We start from the raw sequence: 19,246 nt of genomic DNA on the forward strand, positions 1-19,246 counted from the left end.
TTGCTTCACAAATGTTGTCATTGATTCTGGAACCTATCTTTCCAAATTTATTTCTAGAACATTCAGACAATCTGATACTGACTTCCATGCCTGGCAGAAACCTCATTCCATCCTTTTCTTTGTTCTATTGATAGTTCAATACTAAAGCTTTTTCATATAAAATTTGTCTTTATATATACATACATAACTTACAGAGCTACACGTGCTTCTCTCTTTGTATTAATCCAGTTGACCTCTGAGTGACAAATGTTCATTCGTTGTTTTCTTTACCTTGCTAGAACCGAATGTGCGTAACAGGGAAATTGTCTCCAGCATAGAAACGCATGCTGCTTTGGAGAGCCAGCCAGAGGAGTTTGAAAGGTAAAACAGTCCCTGTTCTTTGTATTTCTTTTGCTGAAATTCTAGAAGTTGGTTTGTGTGTGTTTTTTGACTTCTGAATTTTTTCACATTTTCTGACTGTGGTATACAGAAGTGCATAGCTTTCGTCTATTCCAGTAAATTTACTTTACAGTTTTGCAGTTGATATGTTGAGTTTCTCAGGTCAGTGACTGTCTTGCTTTCCCAGAACTCTGCAGGAAGCAGAAGAGGATACCACGAAAGAAATGCCTGTCTCTGATCCACTTAAAACTGAGAAATCCGTTGGTATTTGTCATGAGGAGTTGGATATCTTGTCAACTCAGGAAGAGATGTTTCCTGAGAATAATGTAACAGGTAACAATAGACAAATAGAGCAAGAATGTCCATCCCAGAGGTCATCATAATCATTCCTGCTTGATATTTTTAGTTGTGTAGTGTTTAGGGTGTGGAGTGCTGTGAGTACTTTTCACATAATTTCAAATACAATTGAGAACACTTTGGAAATGAAAGGCCACAACTTCTTTCGCTGGACTATGGAGCAGTGTCTAAATGTCACTTCTTGATAGAACAGTGACAGTTGCTTGTTAAATATGTTTCCTTTCCTTTCTTGTCTCCCTTGAAGAACAAAAGTAATAATAATAAAAAGATCTTCTGAAACTGGTAATAATGATGCTCATGCCTTGTAGTGGCACACAATCTAAAGTGTGGATAAATACTGTAGGCAAATTTTGTAGGCTTTCTTATGTTGGGTAACTTGGGCAAAACATAAAAAAGACCTTCAGGGTCATCAAGTCCGATCATCAACCTGACCTGTTGAGTCCCATCACTAGACCATGTCCCTTAGTGTCATGTCCACATGTCTCTTAAGTACCTCCAGGGACGGGAACTCCACCGCTTCCCTGGGCAGCCCATTCCAAAGCTTGACCACTCTTTATGAAGAAATTCTTCCTAATACCCAATCTAAACCTCCCCGGTGCAACCTGAGGCCATTTCTCATGTCTGATCACTTCTTCCCTGATAGAAGAGACTGACGCACACTTCACTACAGTCCCCTTTCAGTTAGTTGTAGAGAGTGATGTGGTCTCTGCTCAGCCTCCTTTTCTCCAGACTAAACAACACTAGTTCCTTCAGTTGCTCCTCATAAGCATTGTTTTCTCTAGTCCCTTCACCAGCTTTGTTGCTGTTCTCTGCACATGCTCTAGCAACTCAATATCCTTCTTGTAGTTTCCACCTTACTCCTGAGCATCACTGAGCATCATTGGTAGACAGCACCCTGCAACCAAAATATTACCATGATTTCAGTCAATCTTACTTGCCACCTAGGTTAGTGTTCCTTTCCTGAAAGAGAAGAGATTATGAAATAGCATCATGAGAGAGGTCATCACTGTATGTCATGGTAGGAGGATGTCTAGGTCTGGTTTTGGGATCCATAATTAAAAGGTTAGTGAAGAAGTAGTAGGGTTCTTAACAATCCTGATTGTTATAGGTCTAGAAAATAGTTTTGACAGGGAAGTTTGTCACAGCCTACAAAGCACGTGCTAAATTAAGTCTCACTTAATGGTTTTTGTTTAGCTTTAATTTGCGTACAACAGTGATTATACTAGAGTGTTTTCGTGTATGAACTCCCTGTACCCAGAAGGTTCAGTAACTGCTTACTGAAATTGAATCTGTGGTCAGCGTGATGTCTTTGAAGCAGTGGGGGTAATTTTGGAGCCATTGGGGATTTTTCTTTTATAATTACCAAGTACAAAGATATGTATATTCTGGTCTGAAAAAAATCTATTCTGTAGTTATAAACTACCTTTATCATCTGAACTGTATGATGTTCACATTTCGCATGCTGAACTTCCATATGCTGTCCTTCTCCACCTTTGTGTGAAAAAGGTAGACAAGGATAGGCTGTGACTTTACAGTAAGGTGTACATCATTCCTCAAAATTTTCTGATCAACTTGTTTAATGGCCAGATTTCTAATCTTACTTCCTTTTGTTCAAAATTGTTGCAGGGAATGGCTGTCCCATAACCAGGGTGGAAGAGGGAAGTTCTCTGGCATGCACCCCTGCCCGCAGTCTGCACCTCCTGCAGCTCTCTGGACAGGGATCTCTTGTACAGCAGAGTCGTTCCACGTAAGCAAAAAAAAGCCCCCCAAAAAAACAAAACTATGTTGCAATAGCTTCTGTACCATTTCCACCATTCTTTCTTTTATTCAAAGACTGCTGATGCTGTTTACCTTAATTTGTACAACAAAAGTAAGTTAAGTTAGTTTGGGCTCCATGTCACCTGTTTGTACCTTGCAATTTGGAGCTGGCACATAGTTGAATAGAGTTCTCAAGTTTCCATTCGCCTGATTTGAACAGGTATTACAGATTATAACGTGTAGTTTTATAGTTAATTATAGTGTCAGTTATAGTATAGAAAATTTTATTGTTAATAAGCAGATCTTACAGAGAAGATGTATTTGAGAGGGCATTATGCGCAAAAGGAATGAGCTCTGTGTTATTTGAAGGTCACCGTAGTTCTGGTCTAGTGAATGATAGTGCATTTTTGTTGTTAGAACTCGGAGATCTTTTCTTTCGATTCTGAATGTGTGTGTGGCATAAGGAAATTGTGTGGAAGTGCTTAGGAGAGCGTGTAGTCTAGGAGAGAGAGTTCACATCTTGCTACTGGGGTGTCCTTGATTATGTTCACTGAATAAAGGGGTATGTACAATTGAATAGGGAACGAAGTTGCGGCTTCTAGCTTGAAAAGAAGCTCTAACTCTTGAAAAGAGCTCTTTGCTTAACTGTTTTGCCTCAACAAGATTCTTACTGGGGTTATCAGCTCTATTCCAGCACCAGCTATCTGTTGGTAATTCTTTCTTTGACTTACCCTGTTGTGATGACTTTTCTTTTTTCTTTTTCTAATGATACTGGATTATTACGTACTTTCTCCTGCCTTTGACTTTTTGCCCTGCTCTGCTGTCTCACAGTTGGTGCTGGCTCTTTCTCTGTTGTCTACTTCCTGTTCTTGCATGTGCATGGTCTTAGGTGGAAGGTGTCAAAGCAGAAAGCAGTTCAGCTTGTGTTCTGGCAAGGTCTCTGTGACCTTTGAACCTAAATTGCTGACTGTTCTTTTGAGGACACTGGCCAGAATTCTCTGCTTCATGTTCAGTGTGGTGTTCCCACACTTTCCCCCCACCCAGCCCACAACAATGAAGCCTGAAGATTTTTCCTTTCTCTCTACTCCCCCCGCCCCCCCCCCCCCCCCCCCCCAGTGGATCCTCACTTTCCAATTTCCCTGTCACACACATTATCAGTGTGTGTTTGTCTTTCCTATCTTAAAACAATGCCCTTGACACTTGTACTTTCTCAGCTACTGCACTATTTATCTCTAAGTTGACTGAATACACTGTAGCAATTATCTGTATTTATCTCTTTCATACTGCACAATGTGGAGAGCAAGGAGGTGCTCTCAAAATAACCGCGTTAGATGACCAGGCCATGGCTGATACGGTAGCTAATGCTGTTGCAGGCAGTGACAGAGTCTAGTCTCCTCAATTTCCCATTAAGTGTGTGTTGTCAGGTGACTTCCTAATCATCATTTCCTAGCCAGAGCTCAAATAAATGCTTTGTCTTCCTCAATTATAGTATAGAATCATAGAATACCCTGAGTTGAAAGGGACCCACAAAGATCATTGAGTCCAACTCCTGGTTTCACTCAGGACCATCCAAAAATCGAACCCTATGTCTGAGATTGTTGTCCAAATGCCTCTTGAACTCTGGCAGGCTCGGTGCTGTGACCACCTCCCTGTGGAGCCTGTTCCAGTGCCTGACCAACCTCTTAGTGGTGAGGTTCCTCTCTTTCTAAGTAGCATTTTCCTGATATCCAACCTGAACCTCGTCCTGGTGCAGCTTCATGCTGTTCCCTCAAGTCTTGTTGTTGGTCATCAGAGAGAACAGATTAGCACCTGCCTGCCCTTCTGCATCCCTTTGTGAGGAAGTTGTAGGCTGCAATGAGGTTGCCCCTCAGTATCTTCTTCTCTAAGCTGAGCAAACCAAGTGATCTCAGCTGCTCCTCATGTCTTCCCCTCAAGACCCACCACCATTTTTGTTGCCCTCCTTTGGACACCGTCTAATAGTTTTATGACCTCCTTATGTTGTGGCACCCAACCTTGCACACAGTACTTGAGGCTGCACCAGAGCAGAGCGAGACAGTCAGTTCCCTCGACCAGCTAGCAATGCTGGGCTTGTTGGCCCTTTTGGCTGCCAGGACACACCATTGACTCATACTCAACTTACCATCAACCAAAACCCTCAGATCTCTTTCCCTGAGGCTGCTCTCCAGCCTCGTCTTCCAGTCAGTATGTATATCCAGGGTTGGCCTGTCCCAGGTGCAGAATCCAGCACTTGCTCTTGTTGAACTTCATGTGGTTGGTGATTGTCTAGGCCTCTAATTTGTCAAGATCTCTCTGCAAGGCCTCTCTACCCTCAAGGGAGTCAATAGCTCCTCTTAATTTAATATCATCTGCAAATGTACTTAGTATACCTTTGAGTCTTGCATCCAGATCATTTTTAAAAACATTAAAGAAAACTGGCCCCAAAATAAAACCCTGGAGAATCCCACTAGTGACCGGCTGCCAGCCTGATGTAATTCCATTTACTATAGCCATTTGAACTTGACCAGTCAGCCGATTTTTCACCCATCATATTATGCATTTATCTAGCTGTGTGCTTGACTTTTTTGTCCAGAAGGATACTGTGAGAAACAATATCGTAAGTTTTGCTGAAATCCAAAAGGATTACATCAAGTGCCTTCCCTTGGTCAACGAGGTGGGTAATGTTGTCATAAAAGGAAATTAAATTAATTAAGCAGGACTTTGCCCTTGTGAATCCATGTTGGCTGTGACCAGTGGCTGCATTGTCCTTCGTGTTGTTTTTCAATAACTCCCAGAATATTTTTTCCATAGGTTTACCAGGCACTGAAGTGAGACTGACAGGCCTGTGATTACCAGGGTCTTCTTTCTTGCCCTTCTTAAATGGACCACCCTTCTTAAAACTGTGACAGCATTATTCAGTTTCCAGTCAACAGGGATATCAACTAATGATGCTTGTGTGGTCAATGACCATTTCTCAGGTCTTTATATATTTATATATATAAAGCACCTATCACCGTATTGATAAACACTCTTTGGATCCACTCTGATGGCAACAGTAAGGACAGGAGTTGGCCTGTTAATACCTCAGCACTTCTGTTTTCAAACAACTTAAAAAAAAAAAAAAAAGGCACAAGACTTTGCTAGAGAACACCTGACACGCTCTTGTGAGAAGACTCCTAATGTGACAAGCCGGATCTACATTTGAGAAGTTAATCAATTTTCTAGTGATACATGTTCTTTTTCCATGTTACCTTTTCTTTTTCTGCAGTGGCTCTTCAGGCCTAGTTGTTCCATCTCCTGTTGCCTTTGGATCCAATGCTCTCGTCCCTAGCAGTCCTACTGAACAGGAGCAAGCAAAAGGTAAAGTCTTCCGCATACTCACCTGTGGTTGTTTCTGTACTCCGTGGTTTAGTTTGAGCCTTTAGCCTTTTCAAAACTTGTTTAAATTACACTTAAAGTGTAAAGTGGGATTGAGAATGCTGAAAGAGGTAGATGCAGGGAGATCTGTATTTGTGATTCAGATCCCAATATGCTGTCGGTATTTCCTGCATAGCTATCATGATAAAATTTCCTTCACACGAAAGATGAGGAAAACTTCATATGGAAAAGAGTGCTTCTTGCCGTTGTCCTCCTTTCTTAGGGGCAAGCCATTCTTTTGCTACAGGTAGGTATGTCTTAAATATATGCTGTTAGGGCAGTAGGAAAGAGAACTGGATCATAAAAGTCATCTTACCTTAACTGAAATGGCTAATACAATATTTTATAAAGCTTTTATATGTTACATGTGTGTATTCTAGAAGGTCGCACCAAAAGACAGCTTGTTCTGTATGATACCTTGGTTCTTGCACATTTTATCTGAGTACCCGTTCGCTGTCAGGGTTAACATATCCATAGACTTCTAGTATAAATCACCATTCCTTTCTGCGAGATTGCCATCTCATTTGCTACACAAAATCTGAAGTACCTTTAGAATAGATGTTTAGTTAGTGGGGTCTGAATTTGGTTGCATTGTAATAGAAATAGCAAAAGAAAAAAAAAACCAAAAACCTGTCCTCAGAGAATGATTTGTATAAATTTTAGATACCTTTTTCTAATTGTAGAAATTCTAGACCTTTGATAGCAAAATAGTTACATGAACTCTCCCCAACCCTTCACCCTGTTCATTTAAAGATACAGATAATTTTGTTAGTTTTATTTATTTATTTATTTATTATTTTTAACCCCCCCGCCCCCCCAAGATTTCAGGTTCACCCATTAAAGTACGATAGAGTTGCATAAACCACTGCGGATAAAAGTCTCTTAATGGAATGTTGGAAAGTAGGTACAACATAGGGATCTGCTAGTAATTTATTTTCTGCTCTTTCAATCCAGATGAACAGATGGATATCTCTATCCCATCACAAGCAAGAGAGCTGATACAGGAGGAGCAGAGGGGAGAGGCGCTGATGCAGGAGCAGCAGAGGGAAGAGGCGCTAGTGGAGATAGCTATCCCATGTATCCCACCAGGACCTTCTGTCCTCCCACAGGCTTCAACTCCAGTGTCCCAGAGTGCCCCAGCCTTCTTTCCTGGATCTTTACCTATACCATCACAACCAGAGTTCTCTCATGTGAGGGTTCATGTAAATATCTTTTCTGTCTTTTCCGTGGGGGTATTGCAGAAAATGCATTTTTGAGCCAACCTCTGTGGTTCTGTGTGGGGTTTCCCTACTAAACTGATTGTCATGAGCTTCTCTGTTCCTACCAGTCACAGTTATATGTTGACGATATTTCTCTATATGTGTGGCAGTTTATCCTGCAGAGAAAATACAGAACAGCTTAAGAGGGCATAGTGAGTTACTGAGTGTAGATTTGTTGTCTTTTATTTTACACTAAAAACTTTCCTTGTGCTTTTTTTCTTCCTTTCTTTGAAAGGCTTCTACTTTCTCATGCTGAACCAGACATTCTGCATCTCAAACTGTGTCAGAAACTAGACTTCTACAAAGATAGACTTAATCATTATTTGTCATGGAGAAGGCTTGAACAAGGCTTGAACTCGCTTAGTGCAAATTTCTTTTAAGTTGCTTATTCTTACCATCTGTTGTTTGCTTTTTGATTCTGGAAGTTAATATTGTTCAAAGGGATTTAACAGACACTTGGTGGCTTTATAGCTCAATATAGCGAATTTAATTAAATTAAGGCAGAAAATACAGGTTGAACTAGAGACTTCAGTAGTTGAGGCAGAGTTTTTCCTTATCTGAAAGTGGTCTTCATGCTAATATAATTATTATAGAGAATCTTTCCAGATCCCTTGTTTGTTTGACTGAGAATAGCTACTGATTTGCCATACTTGCCCTGTACTTCATGATTTGGTGGTAGGAAAGGTGAGCCAAGGATCATGTCTGACTGGCAGAGGTACTTGAAAAGTAATGAATGATGATAATTTCTCGTAGCAAGAGTGTGGCAGTTAGCACTCATTTAAATGGATTAAAAAAACAAAAAAAAAACAACAAAAAACTTTGTTTTAATCCATAGGTTTGTGCTGAGCTTGTTCTGCTCTGTAATCTAGCATCATCTTCTAGAAATAATAAACAGCCCAATTTGGGATAACCTGATGTTCAGTATGCAACTTTTTTATTTTAGGATATTTTTGTTCCAACTCAGAGCCCAGAGAAGAGACATGAAGGAGAAGAAAAAACTGCTGCTTTAACCTGTTCGTGCTTACCAGGAGACCTCTCTGGAACCACAGATGTTTTGTCAAAGGTGCCTATGGGGGACTCTGTGCCACAGGCTTCTGAGTCGTGTAATCTGATCCTTTCTGTAAGTGAATGTAGCGAGTCTACAAAAGCAGAAGTCAGTTCAGGCTCTCTGAAAACTAGCCAAGATAGTGAAACCTCACAGGTACAGAAGGTTCCTGAATGCAAGGCCTCAGACTTGAGCCTTTGTTCTGTGGAGAATGACAACACAAAAGTGAGACTGGATGCAGGCCATCAAGCCCTCTCTGAGAACTGTGAAAAAGCAAAAAAAGAGGGTATAAAGACTGCAGGAAAGCCTGTAATGCAGTTAGTTAGTGCAGGTGAAGCAGGAAATGAGTCATTAGCCCCCACAGCTCATCAGGATCACGGGTGTATTTCTGGAAGTCAAGCTGCTGAAGATCAGTCTGGTCAGCCTGAGATTTTGTCCTGTACTCAGGGCGGAGAAGCACAGTCTGAGGGTTATCCATTGGAAGAGACTTCTGAACCTGAGGCAGTTCCTGAGACTCAATGTGAAGAACAAGAAGAAGAGCTGCAAGTAGAAGAGAAGCAAATAAACGAAGATGAGTCTCTTGTTAACATAACCCTTTCTCAGAGGTTTATTCTTGAAAGGGAGGTACAGAGTCATGAAGACATGGAAGTGGATTTTGCTGGTGGCTCTTGTAAAAATAGCAAAAAATTGTCTGATCAGACCGAAGAATTAGGAAAGGTTGGACCAGAATGCTGTGTAAAAGAAACTTTACAAAGTTGTACTTTTGGCATTGGAGAGGCAAAGAACATGGATAAACTGTCCTCTAAAGCTGCTTCAGAAAACATGCCAAAGCTCAGTAAAGTTTTGTCCAAGCCTTCTGTAGGGGAGTTAATGGAACAACACAACAATTTGTTCCCTAAATTAAAGACTGACATTCCGTCAGAAGCGGCATTGTGTGTGAAAAGCCACCCAGATGGTTCAGAATTAGACCAGGCAATGAAAATGGAGAATCAAACACCACTGCAGGAGAAAGGGGTTGACATGCTTGTGGCTCAGCAGGAGAATTGTATACCGAAGAGTACAGAGGATACTGCTATGACAAGGAATCTGGAGCAAGACGAGAAGATGCAGCCACAGGAGAGGGTAGCTGCTAAGTCTCCCAGTCCTTCCAATGGTAAGTGAATTTAGGTTAGTAGTTCGTAGGTGTGTATACTTTGAATAATGTCAAGGAGGCTGTGTACAGTCCTCAGTGTTTTCGGGAAGCGCTGGTTCTGAATGGATGTTGAACAGCCTATCTTCAGAGCAGCAGTGCAAGTTATTGTCACGTGTGTAAGGTGCCATTCCCTTTTTCACGGTTGCAGCACTGCTGCAGGCAAAAGTGATAAAAAGTAATTCATGCTCCTAACACCCACTTGCTGTTTTATGGTAGAAACTCTGAGCAACATTGAAAACTTGGAGTGTTCTGACCTTGGCAATGCTTACAGATTTCTGTAACGCTTTTTTTTTCTTTTTTTTCCTGAAGCAACAATAGTGGTGTCCTTGAAAGGAAAAGGGTCTGTGGTAGTCTATACTTCCCTTTTAGGTGTCCTTACTGTTTTGTTTGTTTACTTATTTATTTTCTCCTTTCATTCTCAGAGGAGGATTTTCTTTGTGGAGACGTACAGAGCAGCTTTAAGCCAGACATTAATATAGCAAATTTATCTTGAGTAATTTTAAGTTGAATGCTTTTTATTTTCACATAAGCTGCTCTTCAGTGGGCGTTGTCATGAAGCAAAGTCAAAATTGAGAGAAGTCTAACCTATTTTTCATGTATCCTTTTGTATCCCCCTCTCCCCCCCTTCCCCTTTCTTTTTAATCTGGGACAAGATTTTTTGAAGTGAGCTAGAATAAGGAATGGTTCTGTCTGAAGCTTAACCAACAACAGATTGAAAAGTGTTTTTTTTGTTTTGTTTTTTTCTTTGAATTGTTTTACCATGCAGCTATGCATAACTGCTGGTCAAGGATGGGAAATAAGTGTCTGGAAACAATGAAAGGGAGCAACCCCAACAATGCTGCCTTAAAGTGTTTGTCTGAATAGAGACATGAACTCTTTATAATGTTACTGTGGTTTCATTTCAGCGTTGAAACCACTTTAACTTGCTGTTGTGTAGTTAAGGAATCTGGAACGCTGTACCTGAGTTTTGTGGAGATTTTGCCTCTTAGTTGGCTCTGTTTTAAAACAGTTCTGTACTCCTCAAATGAGAAAATAATAGAAGACAGCGTTTTATTTGGTATTAAATCATACACATTTTTGTGATGTAACTTCTCATTATAAACTGCAGGATCAGAGAGAAGAAGGAGAGAGAGTTTTCCCCATCTTGTGATGGCAGTAGGTAACTTCCTGTCTCCTGAAGTTGGTGACTGTGAAAGCTGAGTGTCTGGAAACGTTAGTTCTCAATAGGTGATTGTTGTCTTTACATCTGAGCAGACCAGTGTGTTAGTTTATGTTTACTTAAGTCTTTACACTGATTTAGGTAGCTTATGCTCTGAATTATCTAAGTCATTCGATTATAGTACAGTAGAAGATTAATATAATTGCGGAGTGCTGTTTAAATTAAATGAGATGTTCAGCAGGGAAGATGTTTATGAACCACCTGGTAGATTCAGATTGACCAGTTTGTGATCTTGTTTTATGGAACCTAAACAGCCGTGGACTAGATTTGAATCGCTCCTAGCGCTTGAAGGTTGTGGTGTTGTAGTATAGTCCTATAGTCTGTTCTTCAGAGCTTTGTTCAATGTTTTCTTGTTTTTATTTTGAGAAATTAGTGTAAGATATACTGCTCATATTTCCTAATGTTTAGTCTTACTTTTCCCTTTATGGACTCAGAGTTGATAACTGGTCTGAGCAATTTTCTGTTCTTTGTCACTGAGAGATCTGTGCTTTGTTAGTGAGGGATATCTCACTTATGTCCTCTGCCAACTTAAGGTTTGTTTGTTTGTTTGTTTTTTATCTAGACCCATATATTTCTTCAAAACTTCTCTGATCAGTCTCACTAGTCCAACATTTTTTGCTATTTTCTGAACTACTTGTTTACTTTTTCCACTTACGAACTGATCCTGCCATTTATGACAGCTTTGGCTGTTTCTTCCTGATAGCTTTTTGAGTGCATTCTTATATGCTTCCCTCCCCTTTTCTTCAGTTCTTGTGACCTTGAACCGTGCTGACTTCTGGAACATGTGATCCTGTTTGGAAAGGTCAAAATGGCAGATTTCAGAAAGGAACAAGATGAAGAGCTTTCCTCTTTATGTCTGAGCAGACGTAGGTGAGATGACTTTGAAGTGCTAGATGGAGATTTGGATGAAAAGGGATTGAGTGTAATACTTGTGTGTTTTTAATACCAATTTTTCTGACAAGTTTGGGAAATACCCCCCAAAAAACTGTTTAATAGTATGGAACTGTCTGGCAACAAAAACTTGAGATACTCACAAATAGGATGAAGGTATCTTGCGTTGTAAGTTACAAATGACAGGTAAATATTCATATCTGTAAAAGTTAGATTACAGTGGGGTAGAGAAGAGAGATTTGAATGCTTATGTATATCACCAGTTTTGGAGAGATTTCCAGCAAAGGATAGCATTTTTCAAGCTGGACTTTACTATTAATATCTGTTGACCTATTTTAAAGCAAAATGAAGCTCAAATTACTTTCAAGCAGCATGGAGCCTTGTGGCCATAGCTTTTTAATACCACTGACATGTGAGAAACACTTCTACAGTGATTGCTTTATTATGAGCTAAGTATATGTTTAGTCATATAAAAATTCCCTTGCTTTAGGGGTTCTGATCTCTTTGCTTAGATTTAAGAACTCCACTTTCTCAATAATGAACTCATATGAATCAGTCTGTATTTTTGAGCACTGTTTAATATACCAGCTATCATATCAATTTAATTGATGTAACTTTTGCACCCATTCTTCTGAATGCGGTTTCACCAATGAAACATTTGAGTGTTTTTTGGTTTTGCTTTCTTTAACATCCCAGAACTAGCGACAAACAGTTTCTTTCAGAATGTTATAACAAAATTCTGGTTCTTGCTGAGCAAGAAAGAAGAGTGTTTCAGTTGACCAGAAATGCAATGATTTCATGCATTTTCTGACTTCAGGTCTTTGTTTGCATGGGGAACCAAGCGCTAAGCAAATGGCATGCTGGAGGCAATTTGGTGTAGTGTTTGTTTTGTCAACTGAGACAGTAGTGTCATCAGTTTCAGACTTAGGGTATGTTGCTGGGATACATCTGAATACACAAATTCTTGTACAAAGTTTGGGGGCTGCCACTTCAATGAGATTTAGGGAAAGCTTTCACTATTGTTTAAAAGAGGTCTGATTGAATCATGATTCATTTTTCAAATTAGGGGAAAAAAAATCAGTATCAGACTTTGGAGGCTGTGCACAAAATCTGCATTGCCGGGGTTTTAGATACTCTGTGGACCAATAATACCAATCTCTTTGTTAGATTATTTTGTCACCATTTAATGGTATGGATGTTCTATTGTTTTGTTTTTTTTTTCTTTTTTTTTCCCTTCTTTGGTCCTTCCCATTCAGGGGCTTGCAGTAGGGTCATTGTGCCCATGTAATAGCACTAAACTGAAGACTGAAAATCATGCTCTCTGTGAATTGAGATATTAAACAGTCAGAAGAGAATCAGTCTATTTTGGTATACAATTTCCCCCTGTATTTTCCCTATTATTGAATGTCAGATGCATATGGATGAATATAAGGGCAAAAATGTAGTGGGAAGATACTTCTGGAGAAGTCTCTGTTTCATCATCCAAAAATGTATGATTTAGGAACTTTTTTTTTTTCTTGAATGGGTGTGTTCTTCTCTCCCTCCATGAAAATTCTCACTGTGTTTTCAACCTCTGTAAAGTTCTAGGCATCAAAGGTTCTTGCAATAGGAAGATTGACAGCTTAAATTATATTCTGAGTTTTAAAAAAATAATACCACAACTGTCTTTATTTCACCAGGTATTAGTTTCATTTGATGACCCCTAATTCTGAAATCTTAAAAATCTGATAACTTCAATTTGTGTGGAATCCTGTAAATGGCAAGAATGAAGGTACTTGATATCAGTATTGTAAAATCTGTTTCCTTTCTATTAAGCCATTTTAGATATTAGGGAAGTGTAAAGATACAGAGGACCTCAAATATTATTTAACGTGAAGGTGAGTGATGATGTTTTAGATACTGTGTTCTTAATTTCCTCTAACTAAAAGAAGAAAAATAACTTTTTGTGTAGAAAATAGTACTTTTTTAAAAAATAGAATTTAAAAATCAATAAATAAAATTGACTTTTCTGTTAACAAGTGTGGGGCATTTGGTATGCTGGGACTGGATGTCTGAAAACAATGTGGCATGGTCAAGAGAACAGTATAGGTCTTTGAATTTGACAAGAGTATTGGTTCTATTAAATAACCTGTTTGGCAGGACACTGCTGAACTGATGATAAAGATGAGTAGCTATTATATAATGAAGCTGAACATTATGTTCCACTTCCGTATGGCGTTTCATTGAGTTTGCAATCCCCAGCTTCTTTTTCAAGAGAGCATGAATAAAACTTTTAGCTTGAGGTAATATTTCTCTTGTATATCATACTTAAAACATTTTTCTTACATAAATCTAAATACAACTTAAAGACATCACGCTTAGCTTGATTTACATTCCAAAGAGAGCTGTAAAATGAGCCATGTTTGGAGAAAATGAACTTGAAAATTAATGCTTGTGGTTGTATTTTGCGTATTTATATTACACTAAATAATAGAGTCATCATAGAATCATAGAACGGCTTGGGTTGGAAGGAACATTAAAGATCATCTAGTTTCAACCTCCCTGCCATAGGCAAGGATGCCACCCGCTAGATCAGGTTGGCCAAGGCCCCATCCTGCCTGGCCTTGAACACTTTCAGGGATGGGGCATCCACAACCTCTCTGGGCAACTTGTTCCAGTGCCCTCACTACCCTTACAGCGAAGAATTTCTTCCTAACGTCTAATCTAAATCTATCCTCTTTTAGTTTAAGACCATTCCCCCTTATCCTGTTGTTATGTACCTGAGTAAAGAGTCCTTCTCCATCTTTTTTATAAGACCCCTTTAAGCACTGAAAGGCCACAGTGAAGTCTCCCCTGAGCCTTCTCTTCTGCAGGCTGAGCAGCCCCAGCTCTCTCAGCCCTTCTTCATAGGAGAGGTGCTCCAGCTCTCCGATCATCTTTGCGGCCCTCCCCTGGACTCGCTCTAACAGGTCCCCATCTTTCTTGTGCTGGGGTCCCCAAACCTGGGCGCAGTATTCCAGGTGGGGCCTCACAAGGGCAGAGCAGAGGAGGACAGCCACCTCCCTCGACCTGCTGGTCACACCTTTCTTGATGCAGCCCAGGACACAGTTGGCCTTCTGGGCTGCAAGCACACACTGCTGGCTCATGTCGAGCCTTCCGTCCTCCAGAACCCCCAAGTCAACCCCTCAGAGCTGCTCCCAATGAGTTCTCCGAGTCCATGCTCCTGTCTGGGATTGCCCCGACCTAGGTGCAGCACCTTGCGCTTGTCTTGTTGAACCTCACCCGGTTCACGTGGTGGGCCCGCTTCTCCAGCCTGTCCAGATCCCTTTGGATGGCATCTCTTCTTTCTGTCGTACCAACTGCACCACTCTGCTTGGTGTCATCTGCAAACTTGTTGTTGGTGCACTTGATCCCATCGTCATGTCCTTGATGAAGACCTTGAAAAGCAGCGGTCCCAAGACAGACCCCTGAGGGTTACTGCTCATCCCTGGCCTCCACCTGGCCATAGAACCATTGACCACTACTCCCTGGGTATGACCATCAAGCCAATTCCTTATCCGCCGGGCGGTCCACCCTTCAAAACCGTATCTTTCCAATTTACAGGTTAGGATGTCACGTGGGACTGTGTCAAAAGCCTTTCAGTAGTCCAGGTAGATGACATTGGTCGGTCTTCCCTTGTCAGCTGATGCAGTCACTCCATTGTAGAAGGCCACCAGACTGGTCAGGCATGATTTGCCCTTGGTGACGCTGTGCTGGCTGTCTCAGGTCACCTCCTTGTCCTGCATGTGCCTTAACACTGCCTCCAGGAAGATCCGTTCCGTGATCTTGGCTTCCAGTAGTTAAGTACATATGATTACTTGATATCTGACACACAGTGTTTACTACTTGCCCTGACAATACAAGACTTGTACTATCAACGGTATCAGCTCCAGTACAGAGTCGCAGAATATTTGGGATTGGAAGGGGCCTTGAAAGTTCCTCCTTCTCTTGCATGTGCCTTAACATTGCCTCCAGGAGGCAATGTTCCATGATCTTGCCAGGCACAGAGGTGAGGCTCAGTGGTTTGTAGTTCCCTGGGTCTTTCTTTTTACCCTTTTTAAAAATGGGGGTGATGTTTCCCTTTTTCCTGTCACTGGGACTTCGCCTGACTACCATGATTTTTCAAATATGATGGAGAGTGACTTGGTGACTCCATCAGCCAGTTCCCTCAGGACCCTGCTATCCATGTCATCAGGCCCAATAGACTTGCAGTTGTTAAGTTGCATCAGGAGGTCCCGAATTTGCTCTTTACTTACAGTTGGAGGGACTCTGCTCCCTCAGCCCCTGCGTAGAGGTTCGGGGACGCAAGAGACGTGGGAAGCTTGACCACTAGTGAAGACCGAGGCAAAGAAGTTGTTCAATACCTCAGCCTTCTCCACGTCTGTTGTTACCAGTTCGCTGTCTTCATTTGTCAGAGGCAACGCTCTCTCCTTAGTCTTTTTTTTTTTTTTTTTTTTTGCTCCAATGTAGCTGTAGAACAGCTATAAAGAATAGCTTTTTGCTATTCTTTGCATCCCTCGCCAAGTTTACTTCTGTCAGTGCATTGGCTTTCCTGATTCCATCCCTGCACATCCAGACAGCATTTCTGTACTCTTCCCAGGGCACATGGCCCTGTTTCCACCCTGTGTGCATTTCCTTCTTTTGTCTAGGTTTGACCAGAAGGTCCTTGTTCAACCATGCTGGTTTCCTACCTTCCCTGCTTGATTTATTGTGTATGGGAATAGAGAGCTCTTGCACCCTAAGGAAAATATCCTTGAAGAGTTGCCAGCTCTGATCAGATCCTCTGTCCATAAGGACCGTGCCCCATGGGATCTCATCTACTAATTCTTTGAACAGGTGGAAGTTCGCTCTTCTAAAGTTCAGGGCCCTGACTTCGCTCTTAGCCAGGTCCATGTCCCTTGAGATCACATAGGATTGCTCTGTGTTAGGAGAGAGTTCAGGCTTTTGAGATGTTCTGTCTGCTGCCTTCAGACTTCTGAAGTACAATGGAAAAGTATGCATCGTAATATTTTTTTTTCTTGCCATCACTCAGGGACTAAGGTATGAAGAGCTTTAAAGCATCATCCGACTTCTCTTAGAGCAGGTTTATTCTCACAACAGTTATTTCCAACAGGAGGCTAATCAGCAGATAATGAAGCATACATCAGTATGCACAAACTTTGGGTGAGGACTAGAAGGATCTTGAAGAGTCCAGGAAGCAGGAGTAGAAACCAATGGTGAGGTGGGTAGGGGCACGTCCTCCTGTTTATGAAGTTGCCTTGAATGAGCTTAAGTGAACTGTTCAGTTATTCTACAAAAAAAACACTCATAGGATGGAATATGATAGAGTACAGGGAGAAAAGGGATGACCTGGAAGGCCTCTAGAAGTACATACGCTTCTTTCTTATTTGCTAATGGAGTCCTTTTTGATGTATCACAGGTAGGTATAAAATACCAACAGAGAACACTGATGTTATCAAGCTTTTGTCCTGTCTAGCAGCACTAGTGAGTTAAGAGCAGAGGTAAGAGATGGCTTTTTGAAAGAGAAAGCTGAAGTTCTTAAATGTAAGTCATGGTTTCTGTTGGTTGTGGGTTTTTTTTGGCCCTGCCTCCCCCACACTATACCAGTTTGAATGTAACTCATTGCTCTAGTTTTAGTAGCTGCTTAGATAGTAAAATGTTCCTAGGTCTTCCACATAGTGGTCTTTCCTCTCTGCTTTCTTCTTTTGAAAATATCCTATAGCATGATCTGCAAGAGCCCTTGGGTAGATGTGTGCACAGAAGACAAAATGGCCATCCACTGATAGTCTTATGTGTAAATCTTCATGTGGCTGAGAGCCATGGTATGTGCCACATCCCTTGTAGAAGTGATGGGTAGGGAGAAGAAGTAGAGCAGAGGGGGCTGTGCATGTGCTGCTGGAGAGCTTCAGGCTGGTTGTCTATGCAGTAGTAGTGTGCAAGAAGCATCGCCATATGTAGAAAAGGGAGCGAGACTTACATTTTCATCTACAAGAGAAGAGGATAAATCTGCTTCGCTTAGCTTGATGCACAGTTGGAAGAATCGATTGTCTCCTTATAAGGGTGTAGTTTTGTGCTATGCTGGTAGTTGCTATTTGAACTGTGCTGTAAAACATCCAACTCTCCCTGTGAAAGTTATCTAAGAAATTTTTTATACCTTAGCATTAGCAAACGTGAGAGAGGCAAAGTGAGCCAAAGAAAGACCAGATCTTTTGATGTTGAAAGATAAAAGCAAATGTTATAGGATGATGGTCTTAAGGATATAGGAGAAGATTTTAGAGAAATGTAGCCTTTCATTGTTTGAATGGTTGGTACAGTTAGGTGAAAGTAATTAAGCTTTCAGGCATATTACGCATTTTTTTCAGGTCAGGCATTCATAAGCTATTTGAGAGGAATGGTAACTGGCCTTTTGATATGCAGTGTATCACAAAGTATGAGTATCATTGTGCTGCGAAATACCTGCCCACTGCAAAAACATGCTGGAGTCCCTAGGATGATCTTAAGGATATTGCAGTTGCTGAACCATATCTTTAAAACCTGTGACGGTATAGCAGCTGATGGTGAAGATGAGTTTCCAAAAGGACAGTAAATAACTTTTTACTGGCTTTTTTTCCTTTTTTTTTTTCTCCCCTGTGAGTGGATTATGTCTTTGTCATGTATTTATGGCATCATTTCCCCCAAGGTAGTTGTGTATATTATATGTTAGCATCTTGTGTAACTGTAGAATGATGCACTACGTCTGGCTATAACTAAAAGTTGTATGTGAGTATCTGGTGCTAGCTCTTGAAACCTTTACTAGAAAATTTCCAATGCTGTTTAGTTTTGTTATTTTTTAATACATGCCTATTAAAATTAGAAGTTACAATGTGACTTGCATCATTTGAGCAATATTTTGGGAAAAGGAAGGTTAGGAATAAAGATGATGAAAACCAATTATGACCATAATGTGGGGGGGAAATGGTTATTCTTTTAATCTTATTTAAAAATTCCATTTAATTTGTAAAGACTGATGCTTGCGTATTAATGTCCTTCTGGTGGCAGCTGTCAGCTGGTTATAAAACTGCAATATCTGTTATTTCCCTTAAAAGTTTACTCTGGCAAGTTTCCGATGTTATGGTCTAAGTGTTCATTGACTGCTGCTATATATTCAAGCTCATAGGTAGATATCTGAATCACAGAACGGCTGTGGTTGACTTCTGCAGGTCATCTGGTCCAACTCACTGCTCAAGTGAGATCACCTTGAGCAGGTTGCACAGGACTGTGTCCAAGTGGGGTATATCTGCTGACCGTTTACCCAAGGCTAATCATATGGTGGTTTGGGTTGGAAAGAACATTAAAGCTCATGTAATTCTAAACCCCTGCCATGGGCAGGGACACATTCCACTAGATCAGGTTGCTCAGAGCCTCATCCAACGTGGCCTTCAGCACTTTCAGGGATGGGGTATCCACAGCGTCTCTGGGCAATCTATTCCAGTGCCTCACCACACTCATAGTAAAGAATTTCTTCCTAATGTCTAATCTAAATCTACGCTCTTTTAGTTTAAAACTGTTGTCCCTTGTCTTATCACTACACGCCCTGATGAAAAGTCCCTCCCCATCTTTCCTGCAGGCCGCCTTTAAGTACTGGAAGGCTGGTATAAGGTCTCCCTGCAGCTTTCTCTTCTCTAGACTAAACGACCCCAACTCTCTCAGCTGTCTTCATAGGGGAGGTGTTCCAG

At 40.9% G+C, this 19,246-nt stretch overlaps 1 protein-coding gene across 4 annotated transcripts in view; it reads left to right on the plus strand.

Annotated features, from left to right (window-relative positions):
- The window catches only part of TP53BP1 (tumor protein p53 binding protein 1), a 49,163-nt gene that overhangs the window by 10,557 nt on the left and 19,360 nt on the right, over window positions 1-19,246 (plus strand). For 2 of the 4 annotated variants that reach the window (XM_040570201.1, XM_040570199.1), the window contains 6 exons: window positions 279-360; window positions 566-711; window positions 2,362-2,482; window positions 5,759-5,850; window positions 6,862-7,109; window positions 8,110-9,364. In XM_040570201.1, the coding sequence (XP_040426135.1) occupies window positions 279-360; window positions 566-711; window positions 2,362-2,482; window positions 5,759-5,850; window positions 6,862-7,109; window positions 8,110-9,364 (1,944 nt within the window). Of the gene's footprint in view, window positions 1-278; window positions 361-565; window positions 712-2,361; window positions 2,483-5,758; window positions 5,851-6,861; window positions 7,110-8,109; window positions 9,365-11,369; window positions 11,493-19,246 lie in introns of those variants that run through there. The other 2 variants (XM_040570200.1, XM_040570202.1) reach the window with 2 other exon arrangements.

The sequence above is a fragment of the Cygnus olor genome, chromosome 11 (genome assembly GCF_009769625.2).
Source record: "Cygnus olor isolate bCygOlo1 chromosome 11, bCygOlo1.pri.v2, whole genome shotgun sequence".
Lineage (NCBI taxonomy): Eukaryota > Metazoa > Chordata > Aves > Anseriformes > Anatidae > Cygnus > Cygnus olor.